Here is an 18848-nt window from a genome sequence, read left to right on the forward strand (position 1 = left end):
TGCAGAGAATCTGTGCCAGGAAACTACAAGCAACTGGGCCTGCCAGATCGGAGTCAACTTTGTGTCTATACAAACTGTACAGATTCTACCTCTGCCAAAACCTCTCTTAAACTTCTGTAAGGACAATAAAAGCATGCTATGTAGGTTTAGTATTAATCTTAGATTTAAAAAAAAAATCAGTGTAAGCCTAGTGTTATTTTTTAACCATGGCCCACAATGAATGATACCTTCTCTTGAATTTCTCCAAATATTCACAACAGGAAGTGAGACTGCACTTCCCATCCCTTTCTCCCAAGCAGACCTGTTCCACTACACATCTACATGCAGGTATAATGGATTAACAGAATAGACATCCATAAAATTCTACACTCACAAACAGGGCCAGTTCAACATATTTTGCCACTCCTCGCAGGGTACCTCCATCACCTCTGGGGCCTATGGCACTGCTGCTGGCTGGATCGAAGGTCTTGGGCTCAGCCGAGGACATGATGCCAGACATGAACATATGAACATATGAAGCTGCCTTATACTGAATCAGACCCTTGGTCCATCAAAGTCAGTATTGTCTTCTCAGACTGGCAGCGGCTCTCCAGGGTCTCAAGCTGAGGTTTTTCACACCTATTTGCCTGGACCCTTTTTTGGAGATGCCAGGGATTGAACCAAAGACTTCCTGTTCTTTGGTGTAGTGACCCAGTTTGGTGTAGTGGTTAAGTGAGCGGACTCTTATCTGGGAGAACCGGGTTTGATTCCCCACTCCTCCACTTGCAGCTGCTGGAATGGCCTTGGGTCAGCCATAGCCCTGGCAGAGGTTGTCCTTGAAAGGGCAGCTGCTGTGAGAGCCCTCTCAGCCCCACTCACCTCACAGGGTGTCTGTTGTGGGGGAGGAAGGTAAAGGAGATTGTGAGCCACTCTGAGACTCTTCGGAGTGGAGGGCGGGATATAAATCCAATATCTTTATCTACCTCACAGGGTGTCTGTTGTGGGGGAGGGAAGGTAAAGGAGATTGTGAGCCGCTCTGAGACTCTTTGGAGTGGAGGGCGGGATATAAATCCAATATCTTCATCTACCTCACAGGGGGTCTGTTGTGGGGGGGGGGAAGGTAAAGGAGATTGTGAGCTGCTCTGAGACTCTTTGGAGTGGAGGGCGGGATATAAATCCAATATCTTCATCTACCTCACAGAGTGTCTGTTGTGGGGGAGGAAGGTAAAGGAGATTGTGAGCCGCTCTGAGACTCTTCGGAGTGGAGGGCGGGATATAAATCCAATATCTTCATCTACCTCACAGGGTGTCTGTTGTGGGGGGGGGGGGAGGTAAAGGAGATTGTGAGCCGCTCTGAGACTCTTCAGAGTGGAGGGCGGGATATAAATCCAATATCTTCATCTACCTCACAGGGTGTCTGTTGTGGGGGAGGAAGGGAAAGGAGATTGTGAGCCGCTCTGAGACTCTTTGGAGTGGAGGGCGGGATATAAATCTTCTTTACTGTGCTGCCTCAAGCAGGCATTAGGGTGGCTTGACTGGAGATCTGGCCTGTCTGGTAATCTAAACAGGATGATTAGGATTCCAGATAAAATCTAGGAACTGCCTGAATGATCTGGGCTCACACGTATAAACCTTATTACCACATAAACATCCAGTGGCCTTGCGGGTGATGCGGACAACGGATGGGGAAGGACAGCACGCTCTTCCTTTCTTACACATAGAGAACAATCAGGATGGCCAAACTGACCCCACACATACTTTGGTTCCAGTTGTAACAATTTATTTTTGAAAGCCCAGAGGAATAAACTTCATTAAATGCCATCCCACTATCAATTTGATCTGAAGGTCTTTCAGAAGAGAAAACTCTTCCGCTTAATCTGGAAAGGGGGGATGGCACAAACCCCACTGCTATGGGGCGGGGAAACAGTTCTAGAGTTGAATGGCACCTGAGAGCCCCTTCCTCCAGGTCACAGTCAACCTACCCTCAACTTACTGAAAATGGACTTAAAACACACCTGAACAAAGTTTGAGTCCAGTGGCACCTTTAAGACCAATGAAGTTTTATTCTTGGTAAGAGATTTCGTGTACGCACACACCTCTTCACATACACACCTATTCATTAAAAACTGCTTATGCTTCTTTTCCAGCATCTGTTTCCCAGGAAGTCCATGTGTTGAAATCAAGGTAAGGTTGTTAAATTTCAGATGTGGACTAAAGGAGTTAAATGAGAGAACAAAAAAAAATATTATACTCAAAATTAAGAACATAAGAGAAGCCATGTTGGATCAGGCCAACGGCCCATCCAGTCCAACACTCTGTGTCACACAGTGGCAAAAATTTTTATATATACACACACACTGTGGCTAATAGCCACTGATGGACCTCTGCTCCATATTTTTATCTAACCCCCTCTTGAAGGTGGCCATGCTTGTGGCTGCCACCACCTCCCGTGGCAGTGAATTCCACATGTTAATCACCCTTTGGGTGAAGAAGTACCTCCTTTTATCCGTTTTAACCTGTCTGCTCAGCAATTTCATCGAATGCCCACGAGTTCTCGTATTGTGAGAAAGGGAGAAAAGTACTTCTTTCTCTACTTTCTCCATCCCATGCATTATCTTGTAAACCTCTATCATGTCACCCTGCAGTCGACGTTTCTCCAAGCTAAAATTAACATACCCTTTTCCAGGCTCAACTTAGGCTCATACTTAGTGTTCATAAGTGAATACTACTGGAAAGTGTGCAGGGGACGGCATAAACCCCACTGCTGGAGACAGTTCTAGAGCTGAATGGCACCTGACAGCCCCTTCCTCTGGGTCACAGTCAACCTACCCTCAACTTACTGAAAATTTCCTACTCGTTCTTTCCTACCCATTCTTGAGTTCTTCATGCTTGTCCACCATTTGGATCACCAGTCTTAAGCGATCATGAAAACCACAGAGATACGTGCTTCACCTGAGTGGTCATGAATAATCCTATTGCAAAACCTAATAAATTATCGAAAGTGAATGCCCAATTATTATCACTAACACGGGGGGGGTTCGAACTCATTTGTTATGAGGGCTGGATGTGACATAAATGAGACCCAGTTGGGACAGACCATGTGTGCCATAAAATGTAATGCCAGGTAACAGAGATATAAACTTTATAAAGGACACAGATAAACACAAAGATTTTTTTAATAAATAAATAAATAAATAAAACATGCTTAAAAGATTAGCACTCTTGCAATATTTGGTTTATTTAACACTTTTTGATAACTGACACCTCTTACTCTGAATTATTGCAACAAAATCTGGAGACAATGTCTGTGCTGTAGCAATCTTGAGTATGCTGTTCAGGTATTGAACATATTAACATATGAAGCTATACTGCATCAGACCCTTGGTCCATCAAAGTCAGTATTGTCTATTCAGACTGGCAGCCGCTCTCCAGGGTCTCAAGCTGAGGATTTTCACGCCTACTTGCCTGGACCCTTTTTGGAGATGCCAGGGATTGAACCTTACCAAGCAGATGCTCTACCACTGAGCCACCGTCCCTCCCCTAAATTGTTCAGATGCGTGTCTGTAAGTTGCAAACCTACTTCTGATTTATTGACATCAATTACAGAAATCTCATGGTCAATGCTTTGAGCCTAAGACCCAGGGGAAAACATGAAACAGTTGGGCATTGTGAGCTTTTGTACATAAGTGGTTTCATATGCTGGTTAGCCATTGGAGAAAATAGAAGCTTTGCTCTGTAGCTCCTGTGCAGTTGACCAAACCAGGGAAAGCAAGCTGTGATGCAAAAGGAAGCAAGAGAGAGAAAAGGAAGCAGATGACAGTGAGTTGCTTGTAGGCCTGATATGAGCCTTCCAAAGGCCTGATCCTGCCCTTGGGCTGCACATTTGACACTCCTGCATTAACATATCTTTTGCAGAATCAACTTGAGTAAAAATACAGTAACCAGAATAAGTTCAAACATAATTGAAAGGTCTAGGGTTGCCAATCCCCAGGTGGGGGCAGGGGATCCCCCGGTTTGGAGGCCCTCCCCCCGCTTCAGGGTCGTCAGAAAGCTGGGGGAGGGGAGGGAAATATCTGCTGGGAACTCTATTATTCCCTGCGGAGATTTATTCCCATAGAAAATCATAGAGAATTGATCCACGGGTATCTGGGGCTCTGGGGGGGCTGTTTTTTGGGGTAGAGGCACCAAATTTTCAGTATAGCATCTAGTGCCTCTCCCCAAAATACCCCCCAAGTTTCAAAAAGATTGGACCAGGGGGTCTAATTCTATGATCCCCAAAAGAAGGTGCCCCTATCCTTCATTATTTCCTATGGAAGGAAGGCATTGAAAAGGTGTGCTGTCCCTTTAAATGTGACAGCCAGAACTCCCTTTGGAGTTCAATTATGCTTGTCACAGCCTTGATCTCGGCTCCACCCCCAAAGTCTCCTGGCTCCACCCCCAAAGTCCCCAGATATTTTTTGAATTGGACTTGGCAACCCTAGAAAGGTCCCAATATCAAGAATGGAAAATATTCTCCTTCACATTCATAGAAGAGCATTTGGGCTGCCAAATCTCCACTTGCCAACATTTTCTTCCCATCACCTACATATGCAAAGTCACAGCACAGAGGGTTCCATTAAAGAAGTGCATGCTAATTTCTCCCACCAGCGAGAAAGGAAACAAACTATTGCAACTGTGGATTTATACAACTCGAAGAAATGCTGGGAAGTGCAGCCTGGTGTTACCAAACTGGTTCCTGTTCCTCCCACTTCGTTTTGAAGCTGGAACCGCTTCTCTTCTCCCTGTCTTTGCATCAGCCAGTGACCAAGTTTCAGTTCATGGCCATAAGGAAGGCAGGACAACCAGCAGCATACGTGGGGCCACACCTTATCTCAAGGCACTTATTGATTATAACTGCAATTACAAAGATAAACCATCCAGAACTCATCCTAGCTATTAGTTTATCACAGCCCCTTAAATATTGATTAAGAATTGGACTTGATTCTCGCCAACAGGGAAGAACCGCTTGACGAGGTGAAAGTAGTGGGCACCTTGGGTAGCAATACTCCCTCTAAGCTGTGGAATCTTGTGAGCAAAAATTCTACTTTGTGAGCTCCTGGCATTAAAGTTGTGAGCGACTGCATAAATTAGTTTGTTCTTATACCATTTTTCCTGAGCTATGACAAAAATATGTGAGATATGCTCAAAAAACCTGTGAGCTACATACACTACCTCAGCTTAGAGGGAACATTGCTGGGTAGTAGTGACCATGTGGTTTTGGAATTTACAGTCTTGGGGAAAGGAAAAGCTGTATGTAGTCAGATGCATAAGGTTGGACTTCAGGAAAGCAAATTTTGACAAACTTGGAATTATGCTGGGTAGAATCCCATGGCCAGAAATACTTAAGGAGAAGAGAGTTCAAGAGAGGTGGGAGTTTCTTAAAAGTGACATATTGAAGGCACAATCACAAACAATTCCTCTAAGAAGGAAAAATGGGAGGAACCTAAAGAAGCCAAGGTGGCTCCATATACAGCTAAGGACTTAAGAAATAAATAAGACTTATTTAAGAAATGGAAGGAAGGCCTTATAACCAAGTATGAATGTAAACACATAACCAGTGCTTGTAGAGAGAAAGTTGTAGAGAGTCACGATGGTTATTTCTACTGAAGAAACTGCACATGGATATCACCTGTCAAGTAAAATATTCCTCAAGGGGTCAATTAACTGAAAAAATACTAGTGTCAAAGGGAGTTAAACAAGGGTGTGTGTTACCCACCCATCTTTTTAACCTTTTCCTAAATGATATGGCACAATCTCTCAAACCTATAAATGGGCATCCACCTAAGTTAGGGGGCCTTTCTGTTCGATTATTACTATATGCAGATGATACAACCATTCTTTCCTGTAAAACAGTAGGCTTACAAAGATATCTGAATGCCTTTTATTAGCTATTGCCATGCCAGCATAACTCAAGTTTTATCAACTATTCCAAATCCAACGTTGTAGGATTCCAACTTCCCAAAAGTTGGAGTCCACAAAAATGATCTACTGGAAATTGAACAAACTAAATGTTTCTAATATCTTGGTGTCACTTTTAATTATAATCTTAAATGGGTGGTACATTGAGATAGAACAATAGGTTTGGCTAAATGCTCCTCCTCCCGAATCAAACAATTTTAATTTTAAGAGGGGTAATCAATGTCTTCCTGCTGCAATCGAAGTTTTTCAGGCCAAAACACTTTTGCGATTTTTTAATGGTATTAACATATGGATTAATGCTTTTAATCAGAAAGTGGAGAATATCCAGGCTACATTTCTTAGACAAATTTTGGGCATGCCCAAATGTGTGCCATACTCTGTAATCTATTCAGAAATGGGTCAGTTTGATAGAACAAAGGCTTGGATCATTACTTTTACATTTTGGCTCAGAATCTGTTTTAGAGCCAAGCCAGTCAGTCTACTTAACTATTTTAAAAGTGATTCTTACATTGCATCTTAGTTCGATTCTTACATTGCATCTTGGTCTAAGCTTAAACATATAGGGATCACAGTAGATGACTTATTTCTATCTGATGGATCATATAACTTTAGATTTATTAAACGACGATTCCTAGGCTTGGAATTGCATAAAATTTGTCTTGTTCAACCTTATATTTGTTCGCCAGCTTCATTGATTACCAACTTGATTACCAGTCAGTCAGTTTATTATTATGGCCCATGGCCAGCATAGATCAAAACAAATTAATTTACATCAAATACACAAAGTACACAGCCAGATTACCAATCAATGTTGCACTATTTATATGATCTTGTGATTCCCCAACAATGCAGGGGTTTTATGTTGGCTTGAATGAATGCATTCCAACATTCTTTGTGGAAGATACCATCAAGTTCCTTACCGTGTGAAAGTTTGCCCTGATTCGATTCAGCATATAATATTTGATTGTCAGTTGTATATAAATTTACGCAAGAATCTGTTTGAAAGTTTATTTCAGGAAAAATGTTATCAATTGTCGATTCTTATTTGGCAAGAGCAATTGCAAATTTTTTTGAGGAAATTATTTAGTAAATTTATATTCTGCCCTTTCCCATAATGGGCTCAGGGTGGATTGTAGACATAATAAATAACAGTTAAAACCCACCTGTGACGGAACCAGCCCGATTCTGCCTTCAGACCCGGTCCTGTCAACTCCCTATTGAGTCACCAACTCCTGGAGGGAGCTATTTCTCCTCCGGCCACTTGGGCTCGCTGCCACCACCTGCTCAGTCTAGGGGTTCAGATTGAGAGGAACAGGACTCCCAATCCCCCTCTCCAGCTATGAGGCCAGGCCTCAAGGTCCTCTGCCACCCTGTACTTGGGTATCACAGAGACCACAGCACTTCTTTGGGGAACCCCTGGAGGATTGGCACCTTATCCAACTGCATGCCTTCCCCCTTCCCCGGGGCCCCCTTCATAAAGCAGCGTGGTCTAAGTGGTTGGGGATCTATGTGGTACAGAGTTTGACTGCCAGCATTCAAAACAGTAAAAATGTTTAATAAGAAGAAAAATAAAAACAAAAACAGTTACATGTAAAAGTTTAGCACAGCACCTGATCAGCAACAAGAAGGGCAAATAAAAGGTGGATTTAAACGCATCCTCTCGTCCCTGGTGTAAACTTGGTCTACCTTGTGAATTACTTACTCCGTCTGACTGCCTGGGGTCCTCCTCCTCTTGAGTAGACCTCTCCCACAGTCAGGAGCCCACAGACTCACAACCTCTCTCTTTGAGGGCCAACTGCGAACTGGCCTTTTCCTGCCTAATTCAAATAAAAAAACCCAAAAGAACTTCCTGCCCCTCTAGGAGGCTTTCCCCCTAGAGTTGCTGGTTTAACTCCAGAAAGGAGGAGGGAATGAGGGGAAGGCTAAAGAACTTCCTGCCCCTCTAGGAGGCTTTCCCCCTAGAGTTGATGGTTTAACTCCGGAAGGGAGTGGGGGGAAGTGAAGGGAAGGCTAGGCCACACAGCCTGCCTAGTAGTTTCATGTTCCCCTCCAACTAAGCACCAACATTAACCAAGATGGCGTTTCTCCACACCACCAATAAAAAGAATAATAAAACAATCAAAACAAACACAACAAGATAAAATACAGCATAGGTGGTGGAGGCACATTTTGCAGATTAAAACATAGATGTCATAGATGTCGTCCCGAAATATAATAGTCAAGATGGCAAGGTAAGTGAGGACAAATAGATGGTATAAGTTGTGAAGTAAGGACGCCCGCTTGCCTCAACCAAAAGCCTGGTGGAATAGCTCCATCTTGCAGGCCCTATGGAATGGTAGTAAATCCGGTAGGGCCCAAATCTCCAGGGGAACTGACTCCATCAGGTTGGGGCCAGGGTCAGAAAAGCCCTGGCCCTGGTCGAGGCAAGCCAGACATTCTTTGGGCTAGGGATGGCCAAAAGATATTGGTTGGCTGATTGCAATAATCTCCAGGGCTCATATGGGGAGAGGCAGTCCCGCAGGTATGTCGGTCCCAGGCTGCTAAGGCTTTAAGGAGTTGAACTAGGATATTTTTAAATTTCTTCTAAAACTCAATAGGGTAGCCATCTCTACCTGTGGCTTTATTTTTCTTAATCTTAGATAGTATTTAAATTTACTCAGAAGTCGTGACGGGTTGATCTAAGAAATCAGAATGTTCTTTAGTAAGTATTTTGTTAAACTTTGTCAGTAAGATATTCTAGTATTGATGTTGGTTGGGTGTTAGTAGAGGGATATAGACGCTAATAGTAGTTATAAAATGTAGAAGTGATCTCTTTTGAAGTGATAGCAATGTTTCCCTAAGGTTTTAATGGCATGAATCAAATTGTCTGATCTCTTTTTTTTACTACTCTGTAATTTCAGAGCTTTGTTTTTGTTACGTACTTTTGTTTTACAAACAGCAGGTTCTGTCAAATATTTGAAGTTTCAGTAGCTCTGCTTTTTTCCTTTCTCTGTTCAACTCTCTTAGTCTTTTTACCCCCATGAATCATGTTTCTCCTAAATCCAATCCTCACCAAACTTAAGAGGGCAGGTAGCAAAGAGTAAGCTGGAGTTTCCCTGTGAATTTGGTGTCTCTGGTTCTACTGTGCTATGAACTCACAAACCGGGTGGTTAAATAGAAAAATTTGTGAAAGTTCATGGTTTGTGAGATCCCATGAACCTCCATCTGCCTGGTCCATGTCCATCCCTAGTTACAATGTAAAAGCTGTAAAACATTTTTTTAAAAAAAATTAAAAGAAAATGGAACTATTCACAGTTACATTAGTTATTTAAAAGAATACGATATCAACTCATCTTCCAAAAATGTTAAGCATAGACACCTAATTTTCAGATTTCTCATATTTCTAAGGATGGCAAAGAATTCCCTGATAATCTCTCAAAAAGGGGGCGAATGGAAATTGTAGTTCAGTTTAAGTAAGCACAAAATTATGCATGTTGGAGAAAAAAACATCAAAATTTAAAAGAAGGAATGAGATCTTAGAGGTATAGTGGCCAGCTCAATGAAGAGGTCAACATATTGGGTGGATGTGGTGAAACTCCATGCTAAGGACATCTTAGGAAAGAGACTTAAAATAAAAATGGCCGATATCATAACAACTTTGTGGCACTGCCTAATCTGGAATATTGTGTATGGTTCTGGTCACCATTTTAAATAAAGGCATCCAATTGTTGTTTTATTGCTGTTGTTTTATTGTTATAAGCTACCCTGAGCCCGCTTGTGGGATAGGGCGGGATATAAATCTAAAAATTACATTAAATTAAATGTACAGAGGCATCATACGTGCAGAAGACGGCAACTAAGGGCAAGTGGTCAGCTGTTGCATGAAACACAGTGCTGGACTAAGGGACCATTGATCTGATTCAGCCTGGCATCTCCTTAACATTTGTTAACCTTGAAGCCTCTTAATTATGCTGCGGTTTCAATTGCTTTGATTCCTTTGTATCACAGGACTGGTCCTACACTTGCTAGCCGCTGCTCGTATTATTTTAATCTTAAACCCTCACTTTGCCTACTTACATAACGTTTTGAAGTCTCCGAGTGAAGACATTTGGCTCTGTAAAATCGGCGCAAGGCTTAAGTTAACAGTGCATAAGACTTATTAACAGTCAGAGGAGTCCACCCCATGTTTTTCTGCAAGAGTTGCTGATCTGGATGTACACCTGGCTGAAAAGAAGCAACCTTAGAGCACTGACTTGTACAGACACAATGGCTAGCCTCCTCTGAAAGTGCCTAAGTCTTCTGCCTTTCTCCATTGGAAACAGCTAGGACATTCATGCATTCCCAGTACAGATAAAACAGCATTACCTAGCTCTGATATGGGCAAAATGGAAGGAAATGAGGACAGACATGTAGCGGGCAGCCTCCTTTTGTGGCATTTACTTTGGGCTCCAGGGACTGTTTCACGGAGAAATTAATTTATTTATTGGGAAGCACACTAAGAGTTCTCTCATGACACACTAATATGCCTGACACACACTTTGTGATTTATACATCCTGTCAATTCCTCACTATCCGTCTAAAAGCAAGTTTTTGATCACTGCAAAGGGGAGAAGAAGATCACTGCAAAGGGGAATGCATATTAGCAAACAGAAATGCTTCTACCTTTAGTGTTCATAAAGAATGGTAAACATGTGCTGATGAGCAAAGGGCTTTTTTTTTTAAAAAAAAGGCTTCAAGTTAAGAGCTCAGCCCAATGAAGCATTAAATAGGTGCACCTGCATTATCGAAGCAAATAACTCCAACTGGGATTCATGTTGCTGTGGATACAAAAGGGGAAGAACAGCTCAAAGATACTTGTAAAGCAGGAGGGATTAGCGTATCTAGGGAAATAAGTAAAAGGTATTGGGTTTCATTGCCTAGTTCTGGAGGACAGCTACAAAGGAGGTCTCAGCATCCTTATGCTTGAAATAAAAAGGGTCACGTTGTCTGTTTGCATAAGGCATGATAAAAGAAACACAATAATTTAAAAGATCAGTCTTTTATATGTTTCTCATTATTGGCAAATTAGATGTTAAGAATATTTTTTTTAAAAAAAATACGGATATGTTGTGAAAGAAAAAAAATACTCCTTTTTGGCAGTATTCAAAAATGTGCTGCTGTAGAAATGTTCTGCCAGATTAGCGACAATGTTCTGAGCATTAGCCTTGACAACAGTTATGAAATGAGTGGGAAAGGTCAGGCAACTCTGGCATTTACCCGGTAGATCTGAAGATGGAGTGTCTGTGTGGTGGCACGGGAGGCCACAGCCTCACGCAAAGAAGGATTCTGTTGCGCTAAATATGGTGCGGGGTTTTTTGCACGTGCATGACTCCTGGTATGTGGAGGTGGGTGTAGGTAATATGTACTTGGAATCCTGAGGACCTCCAGGCACGGGAGCCTCAGCGCATTGTCCTCCATGCAGGCATACATAGGTGGTGACGGGGAGAGTAATCCCAGCATAATTAGGTTGTGTCCAAATGTCCATGTATTCTAAGGCTGCATATATACTACGCTACAATGCATTTGATCTTAGCTAAGAGGCCAAGAAGCAATAAGCTGCATATACTGAGCTTGTACACAGTTCCTCTATTTACTTGGGTGACCGAGCAGCTCTGCCAAGGGACGCATGCCAAGAATGATTTCCTCCGTCGATGCGGATGCACATTGGTGCACAAAAAGACCCTGACTCAGGAGGATTCAGCTTATGTTTTTAAAGAGCACTGTATCACCTGTAACGTTATGTGAACATAGGGGGAGGTATTTGTGAATTTTCTGCATTGTGCAGGGGGGTTAGACTAGATGACCCTGGAGATCCCTTCCAATTCTGTAATTCTATGATTTTAAAAGACAAATTTACACTTGGTGTTAAGTGTTGGAGTGTGACTCAGTATGCCTGGATTTGGGGGAGCACATTATCACTATTTATTTATTTACTTATTTAAATGTATATCCCGTCCTTCCCATGAATGGAATGTGTACAGGTATCACCTTGAATGAGATGCCTCTCTTTGTCTTGACCTGGGAGCTGCCCTCTGCCCCCCTCCCCCCGTTTGTCTCCTCATTCACTTCACATGGCCATCCATGGAGAGGCATTTCTCTCCTGTAGATACCATACGCTCACACTCCCACACACATTATGCCGGACATGCTGGCCATCTGTGATAGGGCAAGTACTCTTTAGACGAGCCTTCTTTATCTTCTTTTGATTGCAACCTGAATGTGAACTGGATCTACTTGAAGAGATGCACGTTTACCTTTTTGCAATATACTTCTTGGGAGATTTGTTTACTTCACTCAGTATCATGTTTCTATGATTGGGCAAAACTCTTGCTATATTAACCGAATATCTCAATAGTTAGAATGTAGGGCCATACCATAATACTAGCCTATGCAGCTGCATGGAGCCTCTTCTTTCTCTATCTCACATCTGTCACAGACACCATCCACTGTGACTATGATTTCCACAGAACACGCCCTCTTCATCTCTGCCCCAACGCTGATCTTCTCCATTTGTTCTAAATGACGACACAAGCCAACAATGTCTGAACGATGCTGCTGCTCTGGTAACACAGAGCAACCCCACTGCAGTGCTCCGCTTGGTTATTATTCCCCCTCCATATGGGGTAGGGTTGGGGTTGGAGAAGAGGACATATATCCCAGCCAATTCATGTTGCAAAAGGCAGATAGCATAAAACAATAACAATTACTAAAACATTCATTACATATTAGCCCTGTGATCAGTAAGTAAGCACTAACTATTTAATTAGTCATCTAATTAGCAGCAGGCAACATGGAAGGCTCATGACATTCTCAGACAAATGTAAAGATAAAAAGCCTAATTAAGCAGCGAGCCGCATGAATGCCACTGCCAAGCAGGACAGCTGTGCAGGATATTGTGTAATATCAGCCTCCCAGATAACAGGACTTATAGCTCTTCTATCACAAGCTGGGCTGGGAAAGCATGCAATTTTAAAGCCCGTTTTAGACAGCTGAACAAGGTCAAAAGGAAGGAAAAGGAAGAAACCAATTGTTCTAAACAACAGTTTTTAAAACATCCACATTAGCATGGAAAGTACTGGCCACTGTGAATGGGGTGCATGCATTTGAACAGCCAGGCTTTCCTGCAAATAAACACTCAAGTGGAAGCGTAGCCCTTTCTCCATCAATCATCAGCCCCAAATTTATTGGGGGGGGGGGCAGAGCAGGGGTAGCTGGCAAGTTAAATGTTCCTGCACCATTCAGTTAATGATTTTATTTATTTATATATTTATAAGGGTCATAGACAAGCAAACCATTAATAAAAGTCCAATTCATAACCAATAAAAGGTGATATAAATGTACAATAATTATTATACACTAAAATATGATGCCACCTAAAATATACATAAAATACGAATACAGACTTTAAGACACTGACACTGAAGATGTAAAATTAGTGTTAAAACCAAGGATGAACTAAAAATCCTGTCTAGACCTGTTTCTTCCCTTAATAAATAAATTATTTATTCACTGCCTAAGCCAGCATTGAAAGCAGTAAAATCATACAAAATTAAAACTGATGGTCCATAAAATCGTACATAAAAGGCATAAAATACTGTTATATAAAACTACAAATATAACAAAACATGGCAGTTACAGCCAACAGGTTGGCAAAGGTGTTTAGCCATTTCCTGACTGAATCATTAGAGTTTTCCTTATTTTTGTGGCAAGCCAGCCAAATTTTGCTAATTTGTATGTAACCTCAGGGTTCCTATCGCCCAGAAGATTCTTAAGGAGTTGCAGTTTTTGGCTACTGGTAAAAGGGATGGCTGTGGAAAATGGAAGTACTTCTCGACGATCATTATAAGCCTCACAGTCAAATATGACATGGACTAGAGATTCAATACCATCATTGCAGCAGAGATATAATCGTTCTTGGAACAGCACCCTTTTGTATCTCCCCTCCACCACCACTGAAGGGAGAACGTCCCACCTCATAAGACTAAACGTTCTCCTGTATTCAGTGTTTGTTAAGTGGTATAGGTAGGGCATCGTGGTCACCCTGTTGATTGGTTCTGTCAGAGCTCGCCATTTGGCTGTGCTATTGAGGTCGTTTTGTCTGAAATGTCCAATATTCTCTGTTTCATTATCTCCCTAGCATTATCATAAGTGAGAGAACTGAGATATTCTTTGTAAAGGCCGCAATAATGAATTCTGTCCTCTATGGCCCTAATCCATCTTGGGACCAAGGTATCTTGCAGAATTAAACTGATCAAGCCCTTAGGAAAAAACGTAAGTTTCAACCAGAACTGGATGGCCAAAATCCAAAGCCTCGCTTCTACTGTAATCATGCCAGTTTCTATTCTAATTAATGTATTTGGAATACCCCTGGGTACCTGAAGAACTGTTCTTAAAAATGTTGATTGAACACTCTCCAGTTTTTTGTAGTTTGTAATGATGTCGATTGGGGCACCAAATGTTAGCTGGCAGAGGGATTTAGCCCTAAACAATCTAAGGGCTGCAATTATGCATTTACCCCCTTTGCCCCCGCAAAATTTTTGGATAGCCCCCGCACTCCTTTTGGCATTTGAAGTAATCATGTTTATATTGGTGGTTCTTCTTCCATTCGCTTGAAACATGACCCCCAGGTACTTAAAGCATGAAACTTGTTCAATGGGAATAGAATTTAAGTACCGATGGTGTGATCTGGGTGTCTTTTTGCCAAAGGCCATTATTTTGGTTTTAGCGTAATTTACCTCTAGATTGTTTTCCAGGCAATATTGAGCGAAAGCTTTCAAGGCTCTTCTGAGGCCTAAGGGAGTCCTTGAAAATAAAACAGCATCATCAGCATAAAGGAGCACCCCTATATGTTTGTTAGCTGGCTTCGGTGGGTGGCATTCTGGTTTATTTATATGCAACGCCAAATCATTGATATAGAGGTTAACCCCTTTGTTGGTAGAAATGGGGTCTGTCAAATAGCCTTGATAGGAATATTTGACCCGGATGGTTGTTTGATCATAAAGGGCCTGAATAAGAAAAAGAAGCCATCTCTCAATGTTGGTGGCTCTTAATTTAGCCCATAGGATGGTCCTAGAGATAGACTCAAAGGCTGATTTCAGGTCTAGAAATGCAGCATATAATGAGACACTTGAGTATGAGGAATATTTTACAGTCAAATGGTCCAAGAGCATGCAGTGGTTTAATAAGGCACAACCTTCTCTGAAGCCAGCCTGTTCCTCACCTAGGCAAAAATCGTTCTCAAGCCAGTCTCTAAATTTCCACAGTAGGTGTCTAGCATATAGCTTGCTTGTTACGCTCAACAGGCTGATCGGCCAATAGTTGTTTGGATCTTCTTTGTTACCTTTTTTATATATGGGGATGAAGATAGCTGCTCCCCAGTCCTTGGGAATTTTCCCTGATTGAGCAATTTGTGAAAAAACAGCTGCCAAAACTGGGGTCCACAATTCTGCATTCAATTCTGGCTGAGTAATAGGAAGCAGAGAGTGAGTATAAATGGGCAGTCTTCGCAGTGGAGGACGCTATGCAGTGGGGTGCCGCAGGGCTCGGTACTGGGTCCCATGCTCTTTAACTTGTTCATAAATGATTTAGAGTTGGGAGTGAGCAGTGAAGTGGCCAAGTTTGCGGATGACACTAAATTGTTCAGGGTGGTGAGAACCAGAGAGGATTGTGAGGAACTCCAAAGGGATCTGTTGAGGCTGGGTGAGTGGGCGTCAACGTGGCAGATGCGGTTCAATGTGGCTAAGTGCAAAGTAATGCACATTGGGGCCAAGAATCCCAGCTACAAATACAAGTTGATGGGGTGTGAACTGGCAGAGACTGACCAAGAGAGAGATCTTGGGGTCGTGGTAGATAACTCACTGAAAATGTCAAGACAGTGTGCGTTTGCAATAAAAAAGGCCAACGCCATGCTGGGAATTATTAGGAAGGGAATTGAAAACAAATCAGCCAGAATCATAATGCCCCTGTATAAATCGATGGTGCGGTCTCATTTGGAGTACTGTGTGCAGTTCTGGTCGCCGCACCTCAAAAAGGATATTATAGCATTGGAGAAAGTCCAGAGAAGGGCAACTAGAATGATTAAAGGGCTGGAACACTTTCCCTATGAAGAAAGGTTGAAACGCTTGGGACTCTTTAGCTTGGAGAAACGTCGACTGCGGGGTGACATGATAAAGGTTTACAAGATAATGCATGGGATGGAGAAAGTAGAGAAAGAAGTACTTTTCTCCCTTTCTCACAATACAAGAACTCGTGGGCATTCGATGAAATTGCTGAGCAGACAGGTTAAAACGGATAAAAGGAAGTACTTCTTCACCCAAAGGGTGATTAACATGTGGAATTCACTGCCACGGGAGGTGGTGGCGGCCACAAGTATAGCCACCTTCAAGAAGGGTTTAGATAAAAATATGGAGCACAGGTCCATCAGTGGCTATTAGCCACAGTGTATGTGTGTATATAAAATTTTTTGCCACTGTGTGACACAGAGTGTTGGACTTGATGGGCCGTTGGCCTGATCCAACATGGCTTCTCTTATGTTCTTAATTTAAATAGCTCTGGTGGAATTAGGTCAATGCCTGGGGTTTTCCCTGCCTTCAAAGTATCAATGCTTTACTTCTGCACACCTCACTGGAGGCCAAGTTGGTAATATCAAAATTAAGTGGGCTTGTAATTGTTTCCCCATATAACATCTTATAATGATGTAACCAGTTAAATGTCCCTGCACCATTCAGTTAATGAAGAAACGTTAATACTTTGCTATTACAACACACATACCTTTTGAATCTAAGTTCACCTAAGTGTTAATTGTCTTGTAAAATGCAGACAGGATGTATGCACATCAGCTTCTTGCCCATATAGGAACACCAGGAGCAATCCGTATTGTGTTGCTCCTTCAAGCAGTGCAGTCTTGAAATTCAGGGCTGCAGAGACCATATCAGTAATGGGACATCATTTGTAAGATGTATGGTTTCCCACAGACCTTCTTCCATAACCAGAAGAACGCAAAGGGAAAACAAAACCCCAGTCTATGAGATAATCCAGTCTCTTAAAACAAAGCCCTATTATTAAAAACTTCTTTTATGTTCTCTGAAGCATTGAAGAAACCAAGCTGGCATTTCCTAGTGCAATGGGACAGAAAGGTTTCTTAAAAAAATGCTCTCAATCCATTTCCATACCAAAGTGTTAGGATGAGATGCTTCTATAGCGCACAAAGGGCTTTCTGCAGTTTCCCCCCCACCAGTCCTGGCCCCATAATGCTTTGGTTTATTTGGTTTATCTCCTTATTTCCACATGCATTTTTGTGTCTTTAGTTTTCTTGTTTTGTCCCCCCACCCCGTTTTGTTCAGGTTCTTTTGAGACCACTTTTATCCTATTTTTCTGGAAGCCGATAACTGAGTCAGGTTTTTCCTCGTGCATACTGTTTCTGTCAGTTTTCTTTGTCCCACTCACTTTCAGCCACTCCCAACCCACTTTTTCAAATGATTGGACTGCTGTTATCACCAAACAACTCCCTCTCCCCCACCCTTGAAGATAAGGTTTTTTTAAAAGGGACTAAAATATTTTTGTATTGATAACTTATATTCTAATAGCCACCTGCGGCACTGGTCTATGGACAGCTAAATCCATGGATCAAGGCCATGTGGAGGCGGAAGACATTTTTCTGCATACTTGTGTAGAAAAATCCTATATTAAAAATACATAAGGGGGTAGACAGTGGGGCCGGGAGCCTTGCCAGCCTCAGCGATGGAGGGATATATGGGATTCCTCCCACTAGTCTGGTGGCCCACTGTCAGAATCCATACAATGTCTTCTGCCATCATTTTCCCTTTGTTTTAGATTAATGTTTGCATTCTGCATTCTAAAGTGAGCTGTTAAGTGTCTTTTCCTTGGGAGTATTTGGGAAGTAACATTAAAACATTCTTTTACAAATTACCCTGGGGCCCAGGCCTGGGAACACCATCAGGCAATTTCTGTGATGAAGTTTTGCCATACTACGTTGTTGAAACAAAAATTTGCCTCTTTTAAAATTTGTTAATTTGATCATAGAATCATAGAGTTGGAAGGGACCTCCGGGGTCATCTAGTCCAACCCCCTGCACAATGCAGGAAACTCTCAAATACCTCCCCCAAAATTCACAGGATCTTCACTGCTGTCAGATGGCCATCTAGCCTCTGTTGAAAAACCTCCAAGGAAGGAGAGCCCACCACCTCCCGAGGAAGCCTGTTCCACTGAGGAATCGCTCTAATGGTTAGGAAGTTCTTCCTAATGTTGAGCCGGAAACTCTTTTGATTTAATTTCAACCCAACCCATTGGTTCTGGTCCTACCTTCCGGGGCCACAGAAAACAATTCCACACCTTCCTCTGTATGACAGCCCTTCAAGTACTTGAAGTGATCATATCACTTCTCAGCCACCTCTTCTCCAGGCTAAACATGCCCAGCTCCTTCAACCTTTCCTCATAGAACTTGGTCTTCAGACCCCTCACCATCTTTGTTGCCCTCCTCTGGACCTGTTTCAGCTTGTCTATATCCTTCTAAAATGTGGTGCCCAGAACTGAACACAATACTCCAGATGAGGTCTTACCAGAGCAGAGTAAAGCGATACCATCAGATCACGTGATCTGGACACTATACTTCTGTTGATACAGCCCAGAATTGCATTTGCCTTTTTAGCCACCGCATCACACTGTTGACTCATGTTCAGCATATGATCCACTAAGACTCCTAAATCCTTTTCACACATATGCAGTAATCTTGGATCCCAGAAATGTGAAGTCTGTCACTACTTCCATGTCTTTCCCTTCTGTTTGCCAAGAAGTGATGGGGTCGGATGCTATGATCTTAGTTTTTTTTATGTTGAGTTTCAAACCTACTTTTGTGCTCTCCTCTTTCACCCTCA

The 18848-nt window shown here is 42.3% G+C and overlaps 1 protein-coding gene across 1 annotated transcript in view; it reads right to left on the bottom strand.

Moving 5' to 3' along the window:
* Positions 1 to 18848, bottom strand: part of CFAP61 (cilia and flagella associated protein 61) — a 297694-nt gene that overhangs the window by 126639 nt on the left and 152207 nt on the right. The window contains exon 17 of the mRNA XM_060253782.1: positions 2092 to 2190. Coding sequence (XP_060109765.1) covers positions 2092 to 2190 — 99 coding nt within the window. The remainder of the gene's footprint in view (positions 1 to 2091; positions 2191 to 18848) is intronic.

Source organism: Heteronotia binoei, chromosome 14 (assembly GCF_032191835.1).
Source record: "Heteronotia binoei isolate CCM8104 ecotype False Entrance Well chromosome 14, APGP_CSIRO_Hbin_v1, whole genome shotgun sequence".
NCBI classification, from domain to species: Eukaryota; Metazoa; Chordata; class Lepidosauria; order Squamata; family Gekkonidae; genus Heteronotia; species Heteronotia binoei.